At 38.0% G+C, this 21,925-nt stretch overlaps 1 protein-coding gene across 5 annotated transcripts in view; it reads left to right on the plus strand.

Annotated features, from left to right (window-relative positions):
• The window catches only part of TSPAN12 (tetraspanin 12), a 71,672-nt gene extending 51,793 nt beyond the window's left edge, over positions 1–19,879 (plus strand). For all 5 annotated transcript variants that reach the window (XM_033191936.1, XM_033191940.1, XM_033191939.1 and 2 more), the window contains exons 7-8: positions 489–632; positions 18,307–19,879. In XM_033191936.1, coding sequence (XP_033047827.1) covers positions 489–632; positions 18,307–18,612 — 450 coding nt within the window. In that variant the 3' untranslated portion in view covers positions 18,613–19,879. The remainder of the gene's footprint in view (positions 1–488; positions 633–18,306) is intronic.
• Positions 19,880–21,925: the final 2,046 nt, after the last annotated feature.

Genomic DNA, 21,925 nt, shown 5'->3' on the forward strand with positions numbered 1-21,925 from the left:
GTCTACTAACTTTTTGTGATGTGGGCTTTGGTCGACACATGTTTTTACAAAGATTACAGAAACTTTTAATATAATGTTTGAATATGTTGAACAATAGAAAAATTTGATTAACTGGCCCTTGGTGGTTAGAGGTTTAATAATGAAGGTAAGGTGTCACCTACTTGGGTTTGTTAGTGTATATGTTCAATCTGTTGCTATGTATAGTCCCTTGTAGACAAGCTTACAGTTAGAGAGTGAGTCTCAGTCATGCCTGATTTGTTTTTATGTGTTATGGGCATTATTACTCAGAATTCTTCCATTATGCAATGGTTAGCCATAGTGTTCCTTTACTACATTTCTATCAACATAGACTGCACACATATCATTAGGTGATGACAGATGTAGCTCTGGGTACAAAAATTTTAAAAAACTGATGTTTAATCTCCTATAAGTTAAGAAAATAGTTTTGCGGTTTCTGAGGCTGCCTAGTGATTTTTTTTTTTTTGCAGTTTAAGTGCTGTGGAGTGGTATATTTCACTGACTGGTTGGAAATGACAGAGATGGACTGGCCCCCAGATTCCTGCTGTGTTAGAGAATTCCCAGGATGTTCCAAACAGGCCCACCAGGAAGATCTCAGTGACCTTTATCAAGAGGTAAGGCCATATATGGTTAATTTATTATGCATAAATGTTTTCGTGGGAATAACTTGAAAGAATCAACAATATGCCAATGAAAGTTTCCTTCTCTGTCTAAATATAAAAGGCCTTAAAATTTTCTCTGATATGGGGAGAAGAAGAAGAAAGCTAAAAAAACGTATAAAAATCTTAACACTAATCACATTTTAACAAAGGGAAGTGGGAAAGACCAGGTTTTGTAATTAATTGGATTTTGAACTGTTTTGTTTTGAATCAAGTTCCGACTGCTTGGGGATCCTTTGAAACAGACACAGACAGAGTATGTAGCTCACACTGGATATGCAAGAAATGCAGGGTTTGGAGTTCCTGGACAGAATACGTATTTTAAGAGCCTCCACATAGACCACCAACGCATAGAAGGGGGGAGAAAAGAACCTCTCCAAAGAAAACGCTACCGTGCTACTCTTCAGCGCCCCCTGCTGGCTAATGATTAGTGATGCCAGTTTTAGTTCACTAAGTTTTATAAGTCAATCCTCATGTGCCCAAGAAATGTACATGTGTTTTCTGGGAGAACTGATCAGAATAATCAGTTACTCCATTTTAGGAGAAGTTTTCCTATTCATTCAGTTTTACTGGTGATTTTCAAACTTTGTTAGCAGTAACATTCTATTTTCAAATCTAAGACTGCACTGTCCTGTACCAGAGCCAAATAGCTACATGTGACCATTTGAATTAAAATTAATGAAAATTAAATGTCTGTTCCTCTGTTGCACGAGCTACATCTCAAGTGCTCAACTGCCGCTTGTGACTAGTGGCCCCTGTCCTGGACAATGCAGATATAAGACATTTCCATCATCACAGAAAGTTTTGTTAGGCAGTATTTATCTGGAATGGAAATGCAAAATGTGAATCAGATAGAAGGGAAACTGCTTAGGCTAAGGGGTTGGGATCATTCCCCAGATACATCTCTAGTCAAGTACCTGCTATCACAAGGTGCTGCTCACACTATTCATAATATGAAGCATGTATATATATATATATATATATTATATATATATATATATAGTAGGGCTATAAAGAATGAACACAAACTACATCAGGATTTATAACACATGCATTTTGATATATTTCAAGGTAGTTATCTTAGGAGGTTATACTTTTTTTCCCTAGGAATACTACCATTCAAAGCATCTCTTAGACTGTCTGCCAAAGCAGTTGTTGAAATGGGCAGTCAATTTATATTGTAAATTAATTAATTTGGATGTTGTAATTAATTAAAAGAATGCTGTACTACCTACACAAGTGATCCATTATATTCATGTCCTAGATATGAGTAACTCTGGGCTGTTACTCATACTTCAGAGGACAAGAATATGTCACCATTTAAGGATATCCAAAATAAAGTGCTTTGGACTCTGAAGGCATGCCCCAAAGGAGAGTGCCAAGTATTTTTTAGGAGTTTAAAAACTGTTATAATTTCCTAGAGCTGCCATAACAAAGTCCCGCAAGCTGAGTGGCTCCGACAACGTGAATTTATTGTCTCAGCGTTCTGGAGGCTAACTTCAAGATTAAGGTGTCAGCAGGGTTGATGCTTCTCTCCTAGCTTCTGGTGGTGTGCTGACAATTTTCCCGGTTCCTCATCTTTTAGAAGCATCACCCTGATCTGTTTCATGTTCACATGGTGTTCTCCTTGTGTGTGTGTCTCCAAATTTTCCCTTTTTATAAGAACAACAGTCATATTGGACGAGGGGCCCACTTTCCTCCAGTCGGACCTCATCTTAGTTACATCGGCAACAATCCTACGTTCCAATAAGATCACATTCTGAGGTATTAAGCTCTTTAACATATGAATTTTGGGAGGACATAATGCAACCGATCACAAGAATTATGGAAACAATTGAATAATTCAGGCTTTTTATTTTAAAAGATGATCAGAATACTTTTTGTCATACTCACACTGCTGAGAAGCATTGTGTTTGGATGTTACTGTTTTATACATACATTGTGTAGAAACATTTGGCTTTCAATGAAAACGAATACACAAGATATAGTTTATTGAAGAGAAAGTTGTTGGGTTAGTGTCTGTAGGTTCTTCAGTGATTATGGCACTGAACCTAGTTCTTTTGTTTTGTGTGAAAGCTAAATATTGGCTACTGTTTGTAGTAGCAATCATCAACTAATAAATGCAGCAAACTCTTGCTTATTCTGTAAAACAGAAAACAGTACTAATATTTCTGAGGTAGTATTATATAGAAATATATTGTGGATATTCAAATATACTATAACTCACTATTAGACATTAAAAGAACAGATGGCTACAGTACAGTTAGAAGTATAGATGTGTCATTGAAACCTACTAAATTTCCTAGTGTGAATTGTCCATCTGCTAGTTTTTACCAGTAGTAAGTCAATATGGACAATTATTGGGCCACAACATTATGATATAATTTGTATCTGCTTTAGTGATGAATACTGATGATATGATTATAACTACTATTGATTATGAGATCACCTTACCAGATCTTCCCATAAAGTCTGAATATGGACTAATTCTCTTCAGTTTTACTTTATTTAGCTGAAGACTGTCCTGCATTAAACATTTAATATCATTTTATTGTTGTAAAACTACAATTCATCTTGACTAGTTTGTCTTAGATTGTTTTTACTAATCATACTACTTTATAAAGGGATGCTTTACTCTCAGGATATCTATAATTGCTTGCTCCATGAATTCTGAAATTGAAACAAGCCATACTATTGTACATGTGCAAGTTGATAGCCCAGATTATTTTGAAAATTTCTCATATTTTTATCTAAAGAATTTTAATAGTAAGCTGGCATTGTCAGCCATGGGATGTTCTTTAGACACAGACTTCTAGCTAAGATGGGGGCTTATTATATCAGAGTCACCTGCTTTTGCATTTTACAACTAATAACATATACTGATATTGGTAGTGATATAGTATGCAATTATATGCATAGTTGACTTACAAAAGAGGATCATGTAGTAGTTTTATGGCATAAGTACAATTAAATCCATAATTAAAAATAAGACATAATTCCACTTTGCCCTGGAGAACATATGTTTCCTAATTCCAGTGTGTCCAGAGATCGTTCAGTAGGAAGATGAGGGTTCTAAAGGGAGAAATAAGTGAGGAACAGCTGGAGGTATTTGGGATGTTTATTCAGAAGTTGAGAGCACTAAATGGAGATAGTTGAGATGTCTTCAAATATTTCAAAGTTCATAATTCAGAACAGGAACTAGACTTACACATTGTTGCTCCAAGGGCCAGAAGTTACAGGAAGGAAATTTTGAATCAATGGAAGGAAGACCTTGCTCATCAAAATCCGTCCAATTGTGAGACAGGTTATCTTGTAAAATAATGAGTGTCTCATCACTAAAAATATTGAAGTCAAGGTCAGATAACCATGTCATTGGTAGTGTAGAATGGTTTTTTAAATTAAGAATGAATCCAGACTAGATAAACCACAAGGTCTCTCTTATCTTTCATATTTTGTAAGCTCAGAGATAAAAACTGGCTTTCTTCCTGCAATCATTCTTCAGTAGTCTGAAATCCAGGAAATAAATCATTCTCAACCATCTGGTGGCCTGCATGGTCCCTGACCCAATAATATTTTATGACGCATTTGGAAACCTGTGAAAAATGACAGCAGAAATATAGCGACAATTGCACATTTAGAAACATTCAGGAGCCTTGTTAGGTTTGGCACACAACTCTTCAAATATCCATAATAAGCTACAAACATGTATTAAAGTATACGTTTAAAAATCTGTAATGAAAATACCTCTGACCCTCAGTTTGGAACTCTCACATTCACTCATTCAAAATGATGATAGGATAACCAATATTCATTCAGAATATTTTGTGATTGCCTACTGGGTTCCATTTGCTCTTCTAAATGCTAGGGATATAGTGGAGAGTGTTGCAGACAAAAATCTCTTCTCCTTTGTAACTTATATTCTGGTTATGGATACATACGTTTAACAGGAAAAACAAACAGCAATAGAAAATAATTTCAGGTGATGGTAAGCACTTTGAAAACTGAACAGGGTAATGTGCTGGAGTTTTGTTGGTGAGGGAGTTACTTAAGATAGATTGTTAGGAATAGACCCTCTTATGTGTGGGTGATATGTGAACTGAGACCAGTTGAAGCAGCCATGCTGGGGAACAGTGTTTTTGGCCGAGGAAACTGCAAGTATAAAGGCCCACCCTTGAGTGGTCTGGGCCCGTGATTGCTGACAGCCCACTCCCATGTTCTTTGGAATCACCCGTGTAACCACACTCTAAATGCGAGGTGTAAGACTTGGCCTTGGCAAAATATCGGACTCAGATTTAAGTTGGCAAAGCACAAGCCTATGGTATCTCTTGTCTTCTCTCACATGCTGAGTTTTTCATCATATCAGTTACTGAAGTGCAGTGTCTTGACTTGATCTGGAGAAGAGAAGTATAAATCAAAGACATAAAGACAGCAGTTGGAAAATAAGTCTTTATAGAGCAGGGACTCTCAACCTCTTGCCCAGGGACCGGGGCTCTTCTTGGATGAACTTCAAGGGAAAAGTGACACTGCAAAAATTGTTTTCAACATTTTATATCCTTTTTTTTTTTCTAGGAAATAAGAGCCATAGCTTTCATCAGCTCTTCTTGGGGTTCCATATGTAAAAGAATGAAAAAACACAGTTGTAAAGAATAGTTGCAGCACTTACTGTCTCAGATATGAAACTTAGCATAAATAGCCCCTCACAAAGGCTGAAATGCCATTTTCCTCTTCTCTGTGCTACCTCAAGGAAAATAAATGGAAGTAAACAGGCTCACAACAGGCTCTGCTTCAAATGGACTGACTCAAAATGTAAAACAAAGAGGGACAGAACGTCAACTAAAATATACCTCTAGACACACATTTCTTTGTTTAGTAGTTAGAAGCTTTCTTCTGTTCAAATATATTGGATGCTTCTTCAGAAAAGTAGTATTCCCACAGATTTATCTAAGGGCTGGACACAGACGTGTCCTCCACACTTGTGTGCCTTTGGGACACTTTTCCTTTAGACCCTTAGACTTTCTGTGTTCCATGTGTTGGGTTTGAGTTTTAAATAATCTTAATAATTTCTACTTTGACAAACCCATGTGTACCTCTTTATAAGTTTATTTCCCTCCCAGTGCTAGAAAATATCGACGAATAAAGGAAATTGGGAAGTACAGGGACGTGGTTGTGAAGGGATATGACCTTCTTCCCTGAGTCTTGGCTTACAGGAAAAAGAACCTCATGATGACAAGTGGGTATGGGTTACCAGTGCTCACAGAAGGTAAACAGACTTGTAGAGGTGCTACTCCAGGTTAAAAATGAGGGTAGCTCATGTTGCTAAAGAAAAAAAAAATCTTTTAATGACACTTGTTAAAGACGATAAGGAGCCGGTTACGGTGGTTCATGCCTGTATTCCCAGCACTTTGGGAGGCTGAGGCAGGTGGATCACTTGTGGTCAGGAGTTCTAGTCCAGCCCAACATGATGAAATCCTAACCCTACTAAAAATACAGAAATTAGCTGGATTCTGTGGTGCATGCCTGTAGTCCCAGCTACTTGGGAGGCTGAGGCAGGAGAATCGCTTAAACCTGGGAGGTGAAGGAGAATCTCCTTAAACCTGGGATGTGAACCTAGGCGGGGAAGCTTGCAGTGAGCCTAGATTCTGCCGCTGCACTCCAACCTGGGCGACAGAGTGAGACTTTGTCTCAAAAAAGAAAAAAAATGATGATAAGGAAAACTTGATTTCAGCAGGGATTATTGGGATAGGAATAAGGCCACTGCAGTGTGGTCTTGCAGTAGGGGAGACAGATTAGGCTCAATTCAGAATACAACATGGGAAAGTGGGAATTTATAGTCAAGGAACAGGTTGGGGGTCAGAGGATAGAAAATCATTAAGAGGAAACATAGTGGTGAGGGATGGGATTCTGGCAAACCTTACCTAGCAAGACTTGTACTGAAGGCAGGCCAGGGTGATCAGACATCTCTTGGACGATGGGTGGAGAAGAAAGAAGCCAGTTAGATATCAAGGATGATAAAGTATGAAGAATGGGGAATCTCAGTAAACCAACTTACCAAGATTCTTGCTAAAATTGAACAATGCAGAGACAAACACCAAAGTCCAAACGTCAAGGTTCGGTTGAAAAAGAACTCAGTGGAACCTGAATAGAGTTTGGTCATGGAGAGAAACTTTATCAGTGGTGAACCATGTGGGATGGGCTGTTTGGGGGTTTTATTCTCTCAGTTGAGTGTTGTACAATGTTTGAGTTGAAGGTCATGAATTCACACCCTGAGCCCTCATCCTGATTAGAAATACTGCCCTCACCTGTCTCCTCTATACTCTGCTGTCCTTGGCAAATGATATTTGTTCTATAACCAATCTTTTTTTCTGGGCGATGTTTTAGTTCTCAACATTTTTTGTTAACACTCCTTTCCTGCTAACATCTTTGACCAATTAGAAAGATGAGCCAATAGTGTATGTCTGTTTGTTTTGACTGATAGAAATAACTTTTGCTTTATAATTTTCATATACAACATTATATTATCATAAATGTTTCCTCATCACTCCTGAGCCATAAGTGGAGACCTGACAGAGTGGTGTGGGAATAAAAGGCCATGATTGGGGGTGGACTTGGCCTTCTGGCAAGCTTCACCTAGATATAAGGTCAATTGTTTTTTCCCAGACAACCCAGCTCTCTGGTTATTAGTAGGATTCTACTTCAGACCAAGTAAATTGCCACACTTGAAACCAAAAATTAGGGGCAAGTATTAAAAGAGAAGGTCGACACAGGGAGTGAGAGGTCATAGCTTAGACCTCCAGCTAGGTACTGGCTAGTTACACCAACGTGGAAGTTGGTCAAGTCTGCCTAGAACAGATTCCCCACATCAATGACTAAAAGAAAAGGTAGGAATTAGAAAATCTTTAAGTCGGGCACAAAAAAAGGGAGCCTGACACACAGCAGGCAATCCTGAATTGCCGTTGTCTTTATGATTGAGATACACAATGGGAACACATAGCAGTGGTAGTAACTCTTTGGGCTTCTAATCTTAATGAATAAGTAGCTATAAGCCACATGCAGAAAATATTAGGGTGGCACAGGGCCGAAAAGGGCATTCCCAGCCAAGAAACAATGGGGCAAAGTTAGAGCTGGAAGCAAGAGAGCATGGCTGGAGCACGGGGTGTGAGAAGGGCCACGTTTACGGGGATACAGAGGGCAGGGGTTGGATTCTGAAGAGTCCTGTACGTCCTGATAATACATGGGTATTTTATACTGCAGTCTGTGAATAGTTGCCAAATAGAAAGGGAAACATATTCACAAATTTGAGGCATTACTATAAAAAGACGGTTTAGGACAATGGAGTCATAGGAATCTGATTTTTTAATAATGAAACTTTGTTCTCAGATAAACATCCATAAAGCCTCCTGCTCAGACAGTCAACGGTAGGTAGTTTGCAGTTTGCAGGCTCAGTGATTATTTAGATGGAATACCTCAAGAATTTCCATTCTCAGGGTTCTTTTATATAAAGTCAAAGATGCTCCCTCCTGTCTCTCTACTGATTTCATTATCTCCTCTGCAAGTAGCTGCTGATGGCATCTGGTTGACTCTGACTTGCCGTGGTATTTGTTTTATCATCCAAAGCCCTGCGGGATCAGTTTGGGCTTGGTAGGGGGGAAGATCCCTTTTTATCTTCAGGCTTTGCTTGATCGTATCAGGTCTTAAACCATTCTGCCAGTTTTGTTTCAGGTATACAAATGCATTCTTCTTCTCTTTCACTCTCTTTCTCGCCATCGTTCAATTGTGAGTTTCCTGTTCTCTATTCTCTATTCCATCAAATGATATTTCCTTTTGGACTCTATTAGTAGAGACTTGCAAATTTTGCCCTTAAAATTTATGGATGTGAAAGCCATGATAGTATTTTGACCTGAAAAGCTACCTTATGAAATAACAGTTTTAGATTTAAGCTTAAACATCATGCTGTTGGCATTGTAGAGAATGAGTTGAGGTGGGGAATTTAAGCTGAAGACTGGGTCTTAAGGCAGAGAAATTGAGGTAGGAAACTAGCAGATAACTCATGCGGTGGTAGGGGCTGGAATTCAGGTTGTGGCATTTAGTATGGAGAGGAAGGAATGAATGTGAAAGATATGTCAGTGGTAGAGTAAACAGGACAAGGTTATAAACTGGCTGTGGGGAGTGAATGACAGGGAACTTGCAAGCATTCTTGACTTTGATTTGGACTCTCACAGATGAGGAAGCCATTTACTGAAGGGAGAGGTTAGAGTTGATTAATTTCATTTTGGAAATACTGGATTTAAGGTTCTTGTCAGGTATTCCATTTGCAGAAACCCAGGAGGCAATGTGGGCTTCGGAGACAGAACTTAGATAGAGATTCGGATTTTGTGTGTACTAATTAAGGAAAGTGCTAACTCAAAATACAATGGCTTGGATAAGCTGGGAGTTTATTTCTCTTTCATAGACCAATGACCTGATTTACGCCTCCAGGCAGCTCTGCTGCACAAGTTCATCCAGGGGCCAGAATGAGGAGACAACTTTGCCTTTTAAATACCTTGTCTTCCAAAGTTGGTCTCCAGTTCTAGTCATGGAGAGAAAGAGAGTGAGAAAGAGAACTCCCAATGCATGAAGGCCTACACTCATCACCACTGTTCAGATTTTGTTGGCAGGAACTCACATGGCTTTGCTTAGCTCCAAGGGAGGCTGGAAAATGTGGTCTGGCTAGGAAGCTATGTTCCATTTTTTCTTTGTTTTTTTTGTTTTCTTTTTTTATTTTTAGATGGAGTCTCACTCGCTTTTTCACCCAGGCTTTAGTGCAGTGGCACAATCTCGGCTCACTGCAAGCTCCGCCTCCTGGGTTCACGCCATTCTCCTGCCTCATCCTCCTGAGTAGCTGGGACTACAGGCACCCGTCACCACGCCGGGCTAATTTTTTTGTATTTTTAATAGAGTCAGGGTTTCACCATGTTAGCCAGGATGGTCTTGATCTCCTGACCTCATGGTCTGCCCGCCTCAGCCTCCCAAAGTGTTGGGATTACAGGCATGAGCCACTGTGCCTGGCCGGAAGCTATGTTCTTATATAAACATTAATTACTGTGGATCAAATGGAGGACAGACTGGGTGGGTAGGTATGTGGATGGACTAAGTTTACACAGGTGTCATCAGTGTACATGAGGCAATGAAGGTGTGGAGGGAAGTAAGACCACACCAGGAAATGATGCAATACATGCAGCCAAGGACAGAACTCTGTGACCTGCCAACACTTAAGGGCAGAGATACTGAAGTTTTGAGATGGTGACTACATGGTAAAGAGCAAGCTGAGTGTAGAGATTTTTTTCTTCTACATCCCAGGTCCCTTATCTCTACTAAGATGTTAATAGTACCCACATCATTGTAATATACAAAGATAAATTGAGATATGACATGAAAAACTGTTAGTATACCACTTACCACAGTGGTAGCTTATGACAATAATAACAATAATTTATTAAGGTATTTATTGAAGTAAGTAGAAAATGTATTGATCTTTGATTAGATTTTTAACTAGCTAAACTGCCCTTAGTTTTGCTTGAAATGACAGGGAAGTGTGTATTTTCTGGTTATGTGCATTTGTGCTGGCTGAAGGTAGATTTTCAGGTCAAAGTTTTTGAGACTTGGTCCAGTTTCTCACTTTGCTTGTTTTAACACCCTCCAACTTCTTATAGATGCAAATTTAAGGTACCAAAATGGGCCCCCATGAGAGAAAATATGTGCAGGAGGGGTTTGTGAATAAACTCTGCTCCGTCAGCCTGCTGGAACTGACCTAACTAGTGAGCATGGAGCCTTCCGGGTTTTCTGACTCTAGCCTCTTTGTAACTACATTTTTTTTGGTTAAAATGAAAAATGATCAGTAAATGCAGTCTTTTACATTTCTTTATTCTACCTATGTAATAGGGATATTGTGAGGGTTAAATGAGATACGAAGATCTTTCATATATTAAGAAATAATAAGATGACTTTTTTCTACTGCATTTTCTATGCACAGATTTAGTTATCTTTCTGTTCTCCTAAGAGACAGCTAAAGAACAGAAAGTCTTGTAGTGAACTTTATTGCTTGCTGCTTTTTTTAAAGGAAGCATTATTTCCCTGCAGAGCTTAAGATTATCAGTGGAGAACTTTTGCTCTAACCTGTTTAAATCTTGTGAGCTCATTAACTGCTATCATTGACTTCAATTCTAGAAGAAAGAGGATTGAAGATTGTATATTTGCATCTGATAATCAATATAGTTATTTCAAACTTGAGAGTGATGTTTATTTACAAAAACATTAATATTGGCATGTATTGGCACCTAGATTTTATTTATACTTTATCTTGGTAAGCACATTAAAAGGCTGCCCGACTTTTTGATGTGGCCTGTGAATATTGAGTACTGAAAAGCCATGGGTGTTCTTCTAATTTTAGAAACTCATTTTGGAGATAGATCAGAGAATAATTTCAAGTGTATAATTTCCTCAAGTGAAATGAGGCATCCTGACATGCCTTCAAATAGATTCCAGGAAATGTAGGGGATTTGTGATTTTTCTCTGATAAAGGTAGTGTTATTATTTACAGCTAACGGTTGACAAGAATTTTAATATTGTAGCAAGTAAAGTACGTTGGCCAACGTGTCTTATTCATACCTTTGAATTATCTGAAGTTATTAACATAGGGCTAACCTAGCTTTTTTTTTAGGAAGAAAACATTTTCAAGTAAAATTGATTCAGAGTATTTTATTTTGAGAAAAGCAAGTAAGTAAACTTCGGTTCTTTCCTATTCTGAATAAAATACTCTTTGTGAAATGAAATGCAGTTTTGAATTTTATCATTTGTGTCCTCTTTTTACTCTACAGAAATGTTTGTTTATGCAGCTAAATATCTATAAATAGTATAATCAATACATATGAACACATCTATGTTTTTTATCTAGACTTAATGTCTTACTTTTCAAGACAAGCTCACACTGAAAAATGTAAACCTTATGCATAATTATTTGACTGGCTCAAAATATGCTCAGGGTTATGTTCAGGTTGAATTACTTCAATAAGAATGATTCAGAACAGAAAGAAAACCCTGGAGCTATTTCAATGAAGAATTTACAGAGTGACTGAGGAGGTCAATCATCTTATACAGACAAATCTAGAAACATACTGACTGTCCTCTCAAGAAGAGAACTATTCTTTGCAAAGTTGGTTCTTAACTTTAAGTACTTGTGAAAATGATTCACTGATATTCAGCATGACACCTGTGTTAGGCAATTCTTGCATTGCTACAAATAAATACCTGAGACTGGCTAAAGAAAAGAGGTTTAATTGGCTTATGGTTCTGCAGGCTGTACAGGAAGGGTAAATGATAATGGCTTCTGCCCCTGGGAAGGCCTCAAGGAGCTTTGAGCATGGTAGAAAGCAAAGCGGCAGCAGGCACATCACATGGCCAAAGCAGGAAAAGGAGATAGAGATGGGGGGCGGTGCTATGCATTTTTTTTTTGTTATACTTTATGTTCTAGGTTACATGTGCACAACGTGCAGGTTTGTTACATATGTATACATGTACCATGTTGGTGTGCTGCACCCATTAGCTCGTCATTTACATTAGGTATATCTCCTAATGCTATCCCTCCTCCCTCCCCACCTCACAACAGGCCCCGGTGTGTGATGTTCCCCTTCCTGTGTCCAAGTGTTCTCATTGTTCAGTTCCCACCTATGAGTGAGAACATGCGGTGTTTGGTTTTCTGTTCTTGTGATAGTTTGCTGAGAATGATGGTTTCCAGCTACATCCATGTCCCTACAAAGGACATGAACTCATCCTTTTTTATGGCTGCATAGTATTCCATGGTGTATATGTGCCATATTTTCTTTATCCAGTCTGTCACTGATGGACATTTGGGTTGGTTCCAAGTCTTTGCTATTGTGAATAGTGCTACAATAAACACACACTTTTAAAGAAACAGATCTTGTGAGAACTCCATTATCACCAAGAGGATGGCCATTCATGAGGGACCTACCCCCGTGATCTAAACACCTCCCACCAGGCCCTGCTTCCAACACTGTGGATTACATTTCAACATGAGATGGGTGGGGACCAATGTACTAATTTTATCAACGCCTGTCTGCTGCGAGTTTCTACATGCCTAATGAGTCAGCAAGGAAATATTTAATTGCATGACCATAGAGAAATTTGTGCTTTTACTTATATAATTATGCTCTGTATCTTTTAAAATTGAATTTATTAAAGGATATAGGGCAGTATACAACAAAAATACAGTAAATTAATAATAAAATAGAAACAGAATTGGAAAGTCAAGGTTAAAGGAAAGAGTAAGTAGATGTGCTTAACATGAAGACAGACACAGTTGCTGTGGTTGAGTGTCCTGTTTGCCTCTCAGCTTTCTGACAGCCCGGGTGAAAAGGAGATACAATCATCACCGTAATTCTAATGTTAGGAGAGCAAACATTCTAACCTCAAAGGGAGCAGAATTCTCAATATTTTATCCAGTGGGATTTTATATCTACTACTTTATCGAGAAAAAGTATCTTCAATATCATTTTTCACAACTTTTATAGAGCAGTTTCTTTATTATTATTATTATTGTTATTATTATTATCATTATATAGAGCAGTTTCTTATGGTGTTTTCCAATACAAATCCTTAAAATACACCTTGGTAGAAAATAATATGCAAAAGCATAAGTTAATATATTGCAAGTTGGCACATTTTGGTGACCTGGTTTGACGGACGGACATAAAGTACTATAATGTCAACTGGTTTCATTTCTTTTAGATAATCTGTAGTTGACACCTCTTTTGGAGAGACTCTTGATAGAGAAGCATAAAATATAGTTTAATGAATTCTGATGACAAGTTTAAGGACTGAAATTCTGCCTTGTTTGAGGAGTTATCTGTATGCTTTTTAAACCAAATGAGGAAATGATCACCTGATATTTTGCCATAAAAATGGAGGAGTCTAACTAGGACCTTTGCTGGGAATAAAGCATACTTGCCTACCTGAGTGTGAAGATAATCTTCAGGGACCAGTGATCTGGAAGGACACCAAGTCCCAACTATGTGACATGTCAATACAATTATGCAATTGTATAATTGTAGACTATAAATGTAGACATGCTCTACATTTCTGGGCAACCGAAAAAGCTTTTTTTGTCATTGGAATCCAAAGTCATTTTCAATAACCTTGATTGTCTTAATATTTCATTGGATTTTGTATATTTTTAAAGTTACAAATCAATGTCATTTTCAAAGAAACATTGACAGAATCAACACAGTCTAGAAAAGGATCGACAGAATGATGAAGTGTACATATTTTGGAAAACTTGAAGACTAGGACTATTTAGCCTGGAGAGGAGAAGAGTTAAAGGGAAAGAGATAATTAATTCTTCAGCTGTGACTCTCTACCTTATGGAAAAGGGAAGGGTTGAGAGCAGAGTTAGAACCAGTGCATCCTTCCTTACAAAGAAGTCAGGTTCCAACAAGGGAGTGCTTGTTAAAAACTAGTGTTGTTCCAGTGTGGACAGGACTGTCCAGTGAGGCGGGAAGTCCCTCTCATTAGAACTACAATTTCATTCATTTTTTTTTATTCCCCTGTGAGTCATACTTTCTTGTTTCTTTGCATGTCTTATAACTGTTTTTTTTTTTTTTTAAGAGAACAGGACGTTTTAAATAATATAATGTGACAACCCAGAAAATCAGATTTTTCCACCTCTCCAACGTTTGCTGTTGTTTATTTGTTGGTTCGATAGCATTTTCTAAACTAATTCTGTAAAGGCTGTGTTCTTTGTCACATGTGCTCATTGAAGTTTCTGCTCAATTAGCTTAGTGGTCAGTTAATGAACGGACAGAGATTTCCTTAGATGCCTTAGATGCCTAGAACCAGCGAGTCTCCTGGCCTTTACCAAGGGTGCACAGAGCTTCAAGGTCAGCCAGAGGAGAGATCTTAGGATCTTTGCAGATCTTTCCTGGGCCTATGCACAGCCCCTGAATCTAAGCACAGCCCTATTCATGTGTGTAATTTTCGAGATCCCCACGAATATGTCAGAGCTTTGTCAAACCATCTTGTGCACAACTGTTACCAACTGCCTCAGGCAGCCTCAGAGATCAATAGTTACCTCTAACTGTCGTTGGAAACCTCATGTGGGGGAGGGACCGGAGGCTTTCCCTAGTCGAGCTTCAAGTTCAGGTCAAATAAAGACATCCTTCTGAGTGGGGTCTTCCAGGGAACCGCCAGATCAGCCGTACACTAACAATCCTCTGGGAATGGGGCCTTGAAGGAGCTGCAACCCCATTCTGCGCCCTCTGGTGGCGGCTAGGCTGCCAGTTCTCACCAGGATTGTAGGCTCTTGGATTTCCAGGCTACCAAGGGGGAGCAGGGATGGGAATAGGGCAAATGAAAATTGCATAGCGCTTGCTGTTCCTAATGAGATTCGGCGGCTTTTCGTGAATAAACGCTCCTCAGATTGCTGCAAAACTTTGGTTAATTTCCAGAATTCTAGAAAAATTGAGGCCAACAGTTTTTTGCCAGTGTTTTCATTGCTTACATGAGTAGAGATTCTTTGGAGGTCCTTTCCATGCCAGTTTTGCTATGTCACTCTACAAGTGCTTTTTTGCCATGTTTTTAAAAGATAAAAAGTTGAATTCATTACTTCCAAGGACCCCTCCCGTTCTAGAGTGTTCCGTATTAATAGGTGTCATTCCCCAACCATCCTAGGTGATAGAATTTACTGTACCACTTTAAAAATAAATGTGATTGTTTAAGATACACTAAAATAGACTTTAAACAGTGCCAAGATATGAAAGATAATAAACTTTACTTAATTATCAATTTCTGCCTTGTTTTATTCCCAGATTTGAAAAGGAAACATTACATTTCTAGCACAGTTTCTTAGCTTAAAATGAATTAGTGTAAAGGGGTAGGAGATCTTAAGACAATAGAGATACAATTTAAGCCCCAGACACTATTGAAAGGGTAAAAATCAAGTAATTTACTGATAGCATTTCACAGAATTGAATCATCAGCATATATATTTATTGAATGGGTTACTTTTTTGAATAACTAATACATTGTTATTAATTATAGTCACCACGTTGTATTGTAGACCTCTTGAACTTATTCCTCCTAACTGGAATTTTGTATCTTTGGTTTACCTCTAATTCTTTTGTTGTTGTTTTTTTTTTTTTTGAGACAGGGTCTCGCTGTGTTGCCCAGGCTGGAGTCCAGTGGGGCGATCTCAGCTCACTGCAACCTCTGCCTCACGGGTTCAAGCAATTCTCATGTCTCAGCCTCCAGAGTAGCTCGGATTACAGGCATGCACCACCATGCCCAGCTAATTTTTGTATTTTTAGTAGAGACAGGGTTTCACCATGATGGCAAGACTAGTCTCAAACTCTAGACCTCAAGTGATCTGCCCGCTTTGGCCTCCCAAAGTGCTAGGATTACAGGTGTGAGCCACCACGCCCAGCCAATTTACCTCTAATTCTGAAATCTGTTATAATTATTATTACTAAAATATTAATATATTCATGCTAATTCTTTATTCACTAAAGGTCCATTTTTGTACTAAGTACTGAGAACATAGGTAAGGAATCAGCTAAACATGATCCAAGGCTGTTTTATATCAATTTCTTCAAAGATAGATGTGAGAAAGTAGTACCACATTATTTGGTAATGATGTTAAATGAAGTTGCTATGCAAATTAATTTTCCAGATGTCTGAAGCCAAACCTTTTTAACTTAACAAATTTTGAGGTGACTCTTCCCAAACTATGTAAAACATTTCTCTGCTTCATCAGGAAGCTAACGATCTAATGTCTCAGTAGCAGGTAATCATTTTGGACAGTTATCTCATTGTCCTGTAAAACAGTGGCAGCCACCTTGCTCTTGTAGGGTAGAGCTGAGCAGAAGTACTCACTGGTGACATAATGCTGTGCTTCTGGTATTTTCATACTCTTTTATGAAGTGTTGTACCTCATATTTTTCCATTAATATCTGCTAATCATAGATTTTCCATCTATTTTTAATTTGATCTTTCTACTTTATAATCTGTGAACTGACATATGAGACAAGAGATTGTACCTATTGGGTTCTTAACATTTATGAGGCACTATTCTAAGTGTTAAAATGTGTCTGTGCATTTAATCCTCCCAACATCTCAGACAGGTAAGCACTATTATCATCTATGTTTTTAGACAGAAAACTGAAGCACAGAGAGATAAAATAACTTGCCCCAAATCACGTAGCAGTTCATGATCTTAACCATTATACTATACTGTTGAAGTGGCACTGTCCATCCTGGGTAATACCCAAGGTTAGTTGTCTCAGGCCAAGGAAATCAAGGATGTGAACATACAGGGAGTGAGGTTAAGAGGGGAGGTTTAATAGATGCAAAAAGAGAAGAGCTGTCTCCTGCAGAGAGGGTTCCTGAGTGGGTTTTCTGGTCCACAGCAAAATGCAGCAGGTTTTATAGATAATCTTGAGGAGGCAGAGTCTGATGTACCCAGGGCACGAAAGATTGGTCGACCAGGTGTACCATTTGCATGGTGCGTGAAAATCTGGCCACCTCCACCCTAATCTTTTATTATTCTGATGGGTTCTCTACTTGGCTGGCACCATGTTACCTGTTTCTTTACTTTATACACAAAGACAAGGGAAGGTGGAGCCTCCATGTTGAACATACCTGGCCCCCAGGTAGCCCTTTTCTGTTGGCACAGCTGCTGGCATTCACCTGTGCAAGCTTCCAGCTTGCTTGTCTATGTCTACAGCTCGATTTTTCAGGCAGTTCTTTTAATGATTTTGGAGCTGCTTTTTGTTAAAAGGGAAATTCCGCCGAGGACTCTTTTACCCTCACTATCTGCCTAAATAATTTCTATCTGCTGTATCACTGTGTCATTTAAAAATGCTTATTAAAATGACACATAAACCTAAGAGTGAATGAACTCTCATAGAATATTTGAGTGGAACTCTTTGAAAAATACTTAAATTTTGGTGAGTTGTCTTTGTTAGTTTCCCACAGAATGTATGCGCATGTCTGTGTTTGTGCGAATTTCTTGTGTTTGTATCAAATAGGTTAAGGTGGCCAGAGAAGCAACTTTACCAAATCAGTGTTAAGTATTATTAAATCATAAACATTGTGTGCCAGATCTGGCCTAATGCCTTTTTGTGTGTTTGAAGTTTCACTGGAACCCAGCTACATTCATTCATTCACTTACCGTCTATGGCTGCTTTCTTGTGACAGTGGCAGGGATGAGTAGTTGCCATAGAGACCATATGGCCCACAAAGCCCAAAATATTTACTATCTGGCCATCTGAAAAAAGAAAACAAGTAAATCAACCCCTGCTTTAGATGTTGAGTTTTATACCAGTGGGGCTCAACTTCAGGTTTTGAGAAAGACAAAAGAAGGAGTTGGCTCATTGGAATCAGCTGGACAGGCTTTTCAAAAGCTACACACCTCCCTTTCTGAACCTCCTTCTCATCAGCTTTCCCTGTTGAGAACCGCTGTCTTAAACTTTATGATCCAAATAGTCCGATTTCATTAACTGCTACAGATTGCTTGCTTTCATTAACTATTTTTGGCCTTCTGTAACATATATAAAGTAACGTTGACCGTGTATTTCTTTTACAGGGTTGTGGGAAGAAAATGTATTCCTTTTTGAGAGGAACCAAACAACTGCAGGTGCTGAGATTTCTGGGAATCTCCATTGGAGTGACACAAATTCTGGCCATGATTCTCACCATTACTCTGCTCTGGGCTCTGTATTATGATAGAAGGGAGCCTGTGACAGACCAAATGATGTCCTTGAAGAATGAGAACTCTCAGCACCTGTCATGTCCCTCAGTAGAACTGTTGAAACCAAGTCTGTCAAGAATCTTTGAACACACATCCATGGCAAACAGCTTTAATACACACTTTGAGATGGAGGAGTTATAAAAAGAAATGTCACAGAAGAAAACCACAAACTTGTTTTATTGGACTTGTGAATTTTTGAGTACATACTATGTGTTTCAGAAACAGGTAGAATAAAAATGTTGTCATAAAATAACACCTAAGCATATACTATTCTATGCTTTAAAATGAGGAGGGAAAAGTTTCATGTCATAAGTCACCACCTGGACGATAATTGATGCCCTTAAAATGCTGAAGACAAATGTCATACCCACTGTGTAGCCTGTGTATGACTGAACACAGTTATGTTTTGAGGCAGCATGGTTTGATTAGCATTTCTGCATCCATGCAAACGAGTCACATATGGTGGAACTGGAGCTACAGTAAAGGTTGATTTACTTCTACCAACTGGTATAGAAAGTACTAATTAAATGCTAACATAGGAAGTTAGAAGATACTAATAACTTTTATTACTCAGCGATCTATTCTTTTGATGCTAAATAAATTATACATCAGAAAACTTTCAATATTGGTGACTACCTAAATGTGATTTTTGCTGGTTACTAAAATATTCTTACCACTTAAAAGAGCAAGCTAACACATTGTCTTAAACTGATCAGGGATCTATTTGTATATAAGTCTGTGTTAAATCTGTATAATTCAGTAGATTTCAGTTCTGATCATGTTAAGAATAACCATTATGAAAAGGAAAATTTGTCCTGTATAGCATCATTATTTTTAGCCTTTCCTGTTAATAGAGCTTTAATATTCTGTCCTGGGCTTATATTACACATATAACTGTTAATTTAAATACTTAACCACTAATTTTGAAAATTACCAGTGTGATACATAGGAATCATTATTCAGAATGTAGTCTGGTCTTTAGGAAGTATTAAAAAGAAAATTTGCACATAATTTTAGTTGATTCAGAAAGGACTTGTATGCTGTTTTTCTCCCAAATGAAGACTCTTTTTGACACTAAACACTTTTTAAAAAACTTATCTTTGCCTTCTCCAAACAAGAAGCAATAGTCTCCAAGTCAATATAATTCTACAGAAAATAATGTTCTTTTTCTCCAGAAAAATGCTTGTGAGAATAATTAAAACACATGACAATTTAGAGATCCTTTGTTTTGTTTCACTGATTAATATACTGTGGCAAATTACACAGATTATTAAAATTTTTTACAAGAGTATAGTATATTTATTTGAAATGGGAAAAGTGCATTTTACTGTATTTTGTGTATTTTGTTTATTTCTCTGAATATGGAAAGAAAAATAAAACGTGTCAATAAATATTTTCTAGAGAGTAATGACTTGTCTGTGCCTATTTTTTAATACATTACAAGCACTTAAGCCACTTGAGAAGATTATCAAGAGGAGAAAAACATGAGAAAGAATGATTGCATAAAGTATTAATATTGATTTCCAAACTATAGAACAGACGTATAAGAGTATGTATTTTCATTGAGAAGAGTCAAAAAGATGCCCATTTATTTTTCATTTTTGCTTTTTAGCTAAATGTTAAATAATATACTTGTTTGAGATAATATAAAAATATGCCCATTTGTGGTAATTTATCTTTTCAATGTTTGCATAATCATCATTTTATAACTATTATTAATTTTTAAGAGAATATGAGTCTCTTAGTTAATTTCAAATTCTCTTCAAATGAGTCAAGGAATACAATACTTGAAATTGACTGCCATATTTAAAATCTTCCATAGATTTTAATGAAAACTGAGTACAGTACTTGTTCAATCAGAGCCAAAAGCATCCCTTCTAATAACTTCCTCAATGCCCCAAATCCCTGTAATTTCACCTAAAATACCCACGTAACTGAGATAGATATCTATGAATTTTGTTTGAATTATTTGTATAATGGTCAAATTTAGCTGCTGCTTTTTTTAATATGTCTTACAGTCACAGCAAGAGCAAGCATATAATATGTCGGGCTCAGTAAAATGGAAAGTCCTCAAATTACAAAAGTTGCTTTCTACATGTTTAGACCTCGGATATTTTGATGTATTACCTGATTTACTACTCTCTAGAATGGTCAACATAAATTTAGACAATCATTTTGTGTATAATACACTTGCTTAATGGGAATGAATGACATTTATAGCAATAGCCCACAAAGCCTCTTATGGTAGCAGTGCACCTGGAATAATAAAACTGCAAGGGAGTTAAAAAAAAAAGTGTATTTAATGCAGTAGAGCTGAGGGAGTTCACTGTTTGGGTACATTGCAAACAAAATTGTTAACTGTTTCTTTGGGAATTTTTAAGAGCTGTCTTTGGTTAAAAAAAAATCACCATTTTTTAAAACTAGAAATTTAAGAAGATCATTTTTAGACTGGTTAACAGTCCATTCAAAGTGCCCTGGAGACTCAGAGATGGCAACAAGAGATGATGTCTGTCCTTAAACACTGTAGAATGTGTTTCCTGTGTAGCACACCCGTGCTAACCACAGGAAAAATAAATAAGGGAATATGCAGCAAGTAGGACCCTTCTTAAGAATAAGAGATGGAGTGGAGTGGAGTTAAGGCCGCAATGCCAAGGAGATGGCCTTCGAGCTGGATCAGAAGGAGCAGTGGCGTCTAGCTAGCTTGTGGAAAACGTTCCCTGAGCCATGAGTTTGAGGTCAAAAAGTATACGTTATTTTGGAGTTATGACTTATGGTTCAACGTGGTTAGATCATAGACTACTTGAAGAGATGCCATGGGAGAGCAAATGAATGAAATTTGAGTTTGGGTGCTTTGTTCTGTAGGCTCAAAGTAAAGTCACCGAAGTGATTTCAGAAAGAGAAATGATGAATATTTCATTAATTTAACTGGATTAGCCAAGTAAGAAAGAGGGGAGCAGGAGACAGTTATACTCATTATGCAACTCCTGAGTGGGTGGGCCACCACTGACCACAGTCTAGGTAAGCGGAGCGCTGGAGAATTGTACGCACTGCAGGTCCCGGCGGGAGACTGGATAGTTTGCTGTTACTGTGGTCCTGGAGAGGGATAAGGATCCTCACCAGGACAACGGACGTCAAAAAACAAGAGTGCATAAAACAGGTCACACCAGGGTGAATCCACAAAAATTGGCAGTAGATAGACCTCAGGGAGTATGGGACAAGAAGTAAAAGAACTGAAATTTCTGGATTTTGCGCCTGGCAAATTGGCAATGGTATTAACCTAGATGGAAGACTGGAGGGGAACGAGTATGAGAGGGTCATTAATTTGGTCTGAGACACAGAGTTAGAGATGCCTGCAGGACATGCAGATGGAGATGTCTACAGGCAGCTGTAAATTTCAGTCTGGAGCTTTGGAGAATTCACTGTCAAGCCTGAGAATTTTTATGCGTTGCTTTCC

This window comes from Trachypithecus francoisi, unplaced genomic scaffold (genome assembly GCF_009764315.1).
Source record: "Trachypithecus francoisi isolate TF-2019V2 unplaced genomic scaffold, Tfra_2.0 Lachesis_group4, whole genome shotgun sequence".
NCBI classification, from domain to species: Eukaryota; Metazoa; Chordata; class Mammalia; order Primates; family Cercopithecidae; genus Trachypithecus; species Trachypithecus francoisi.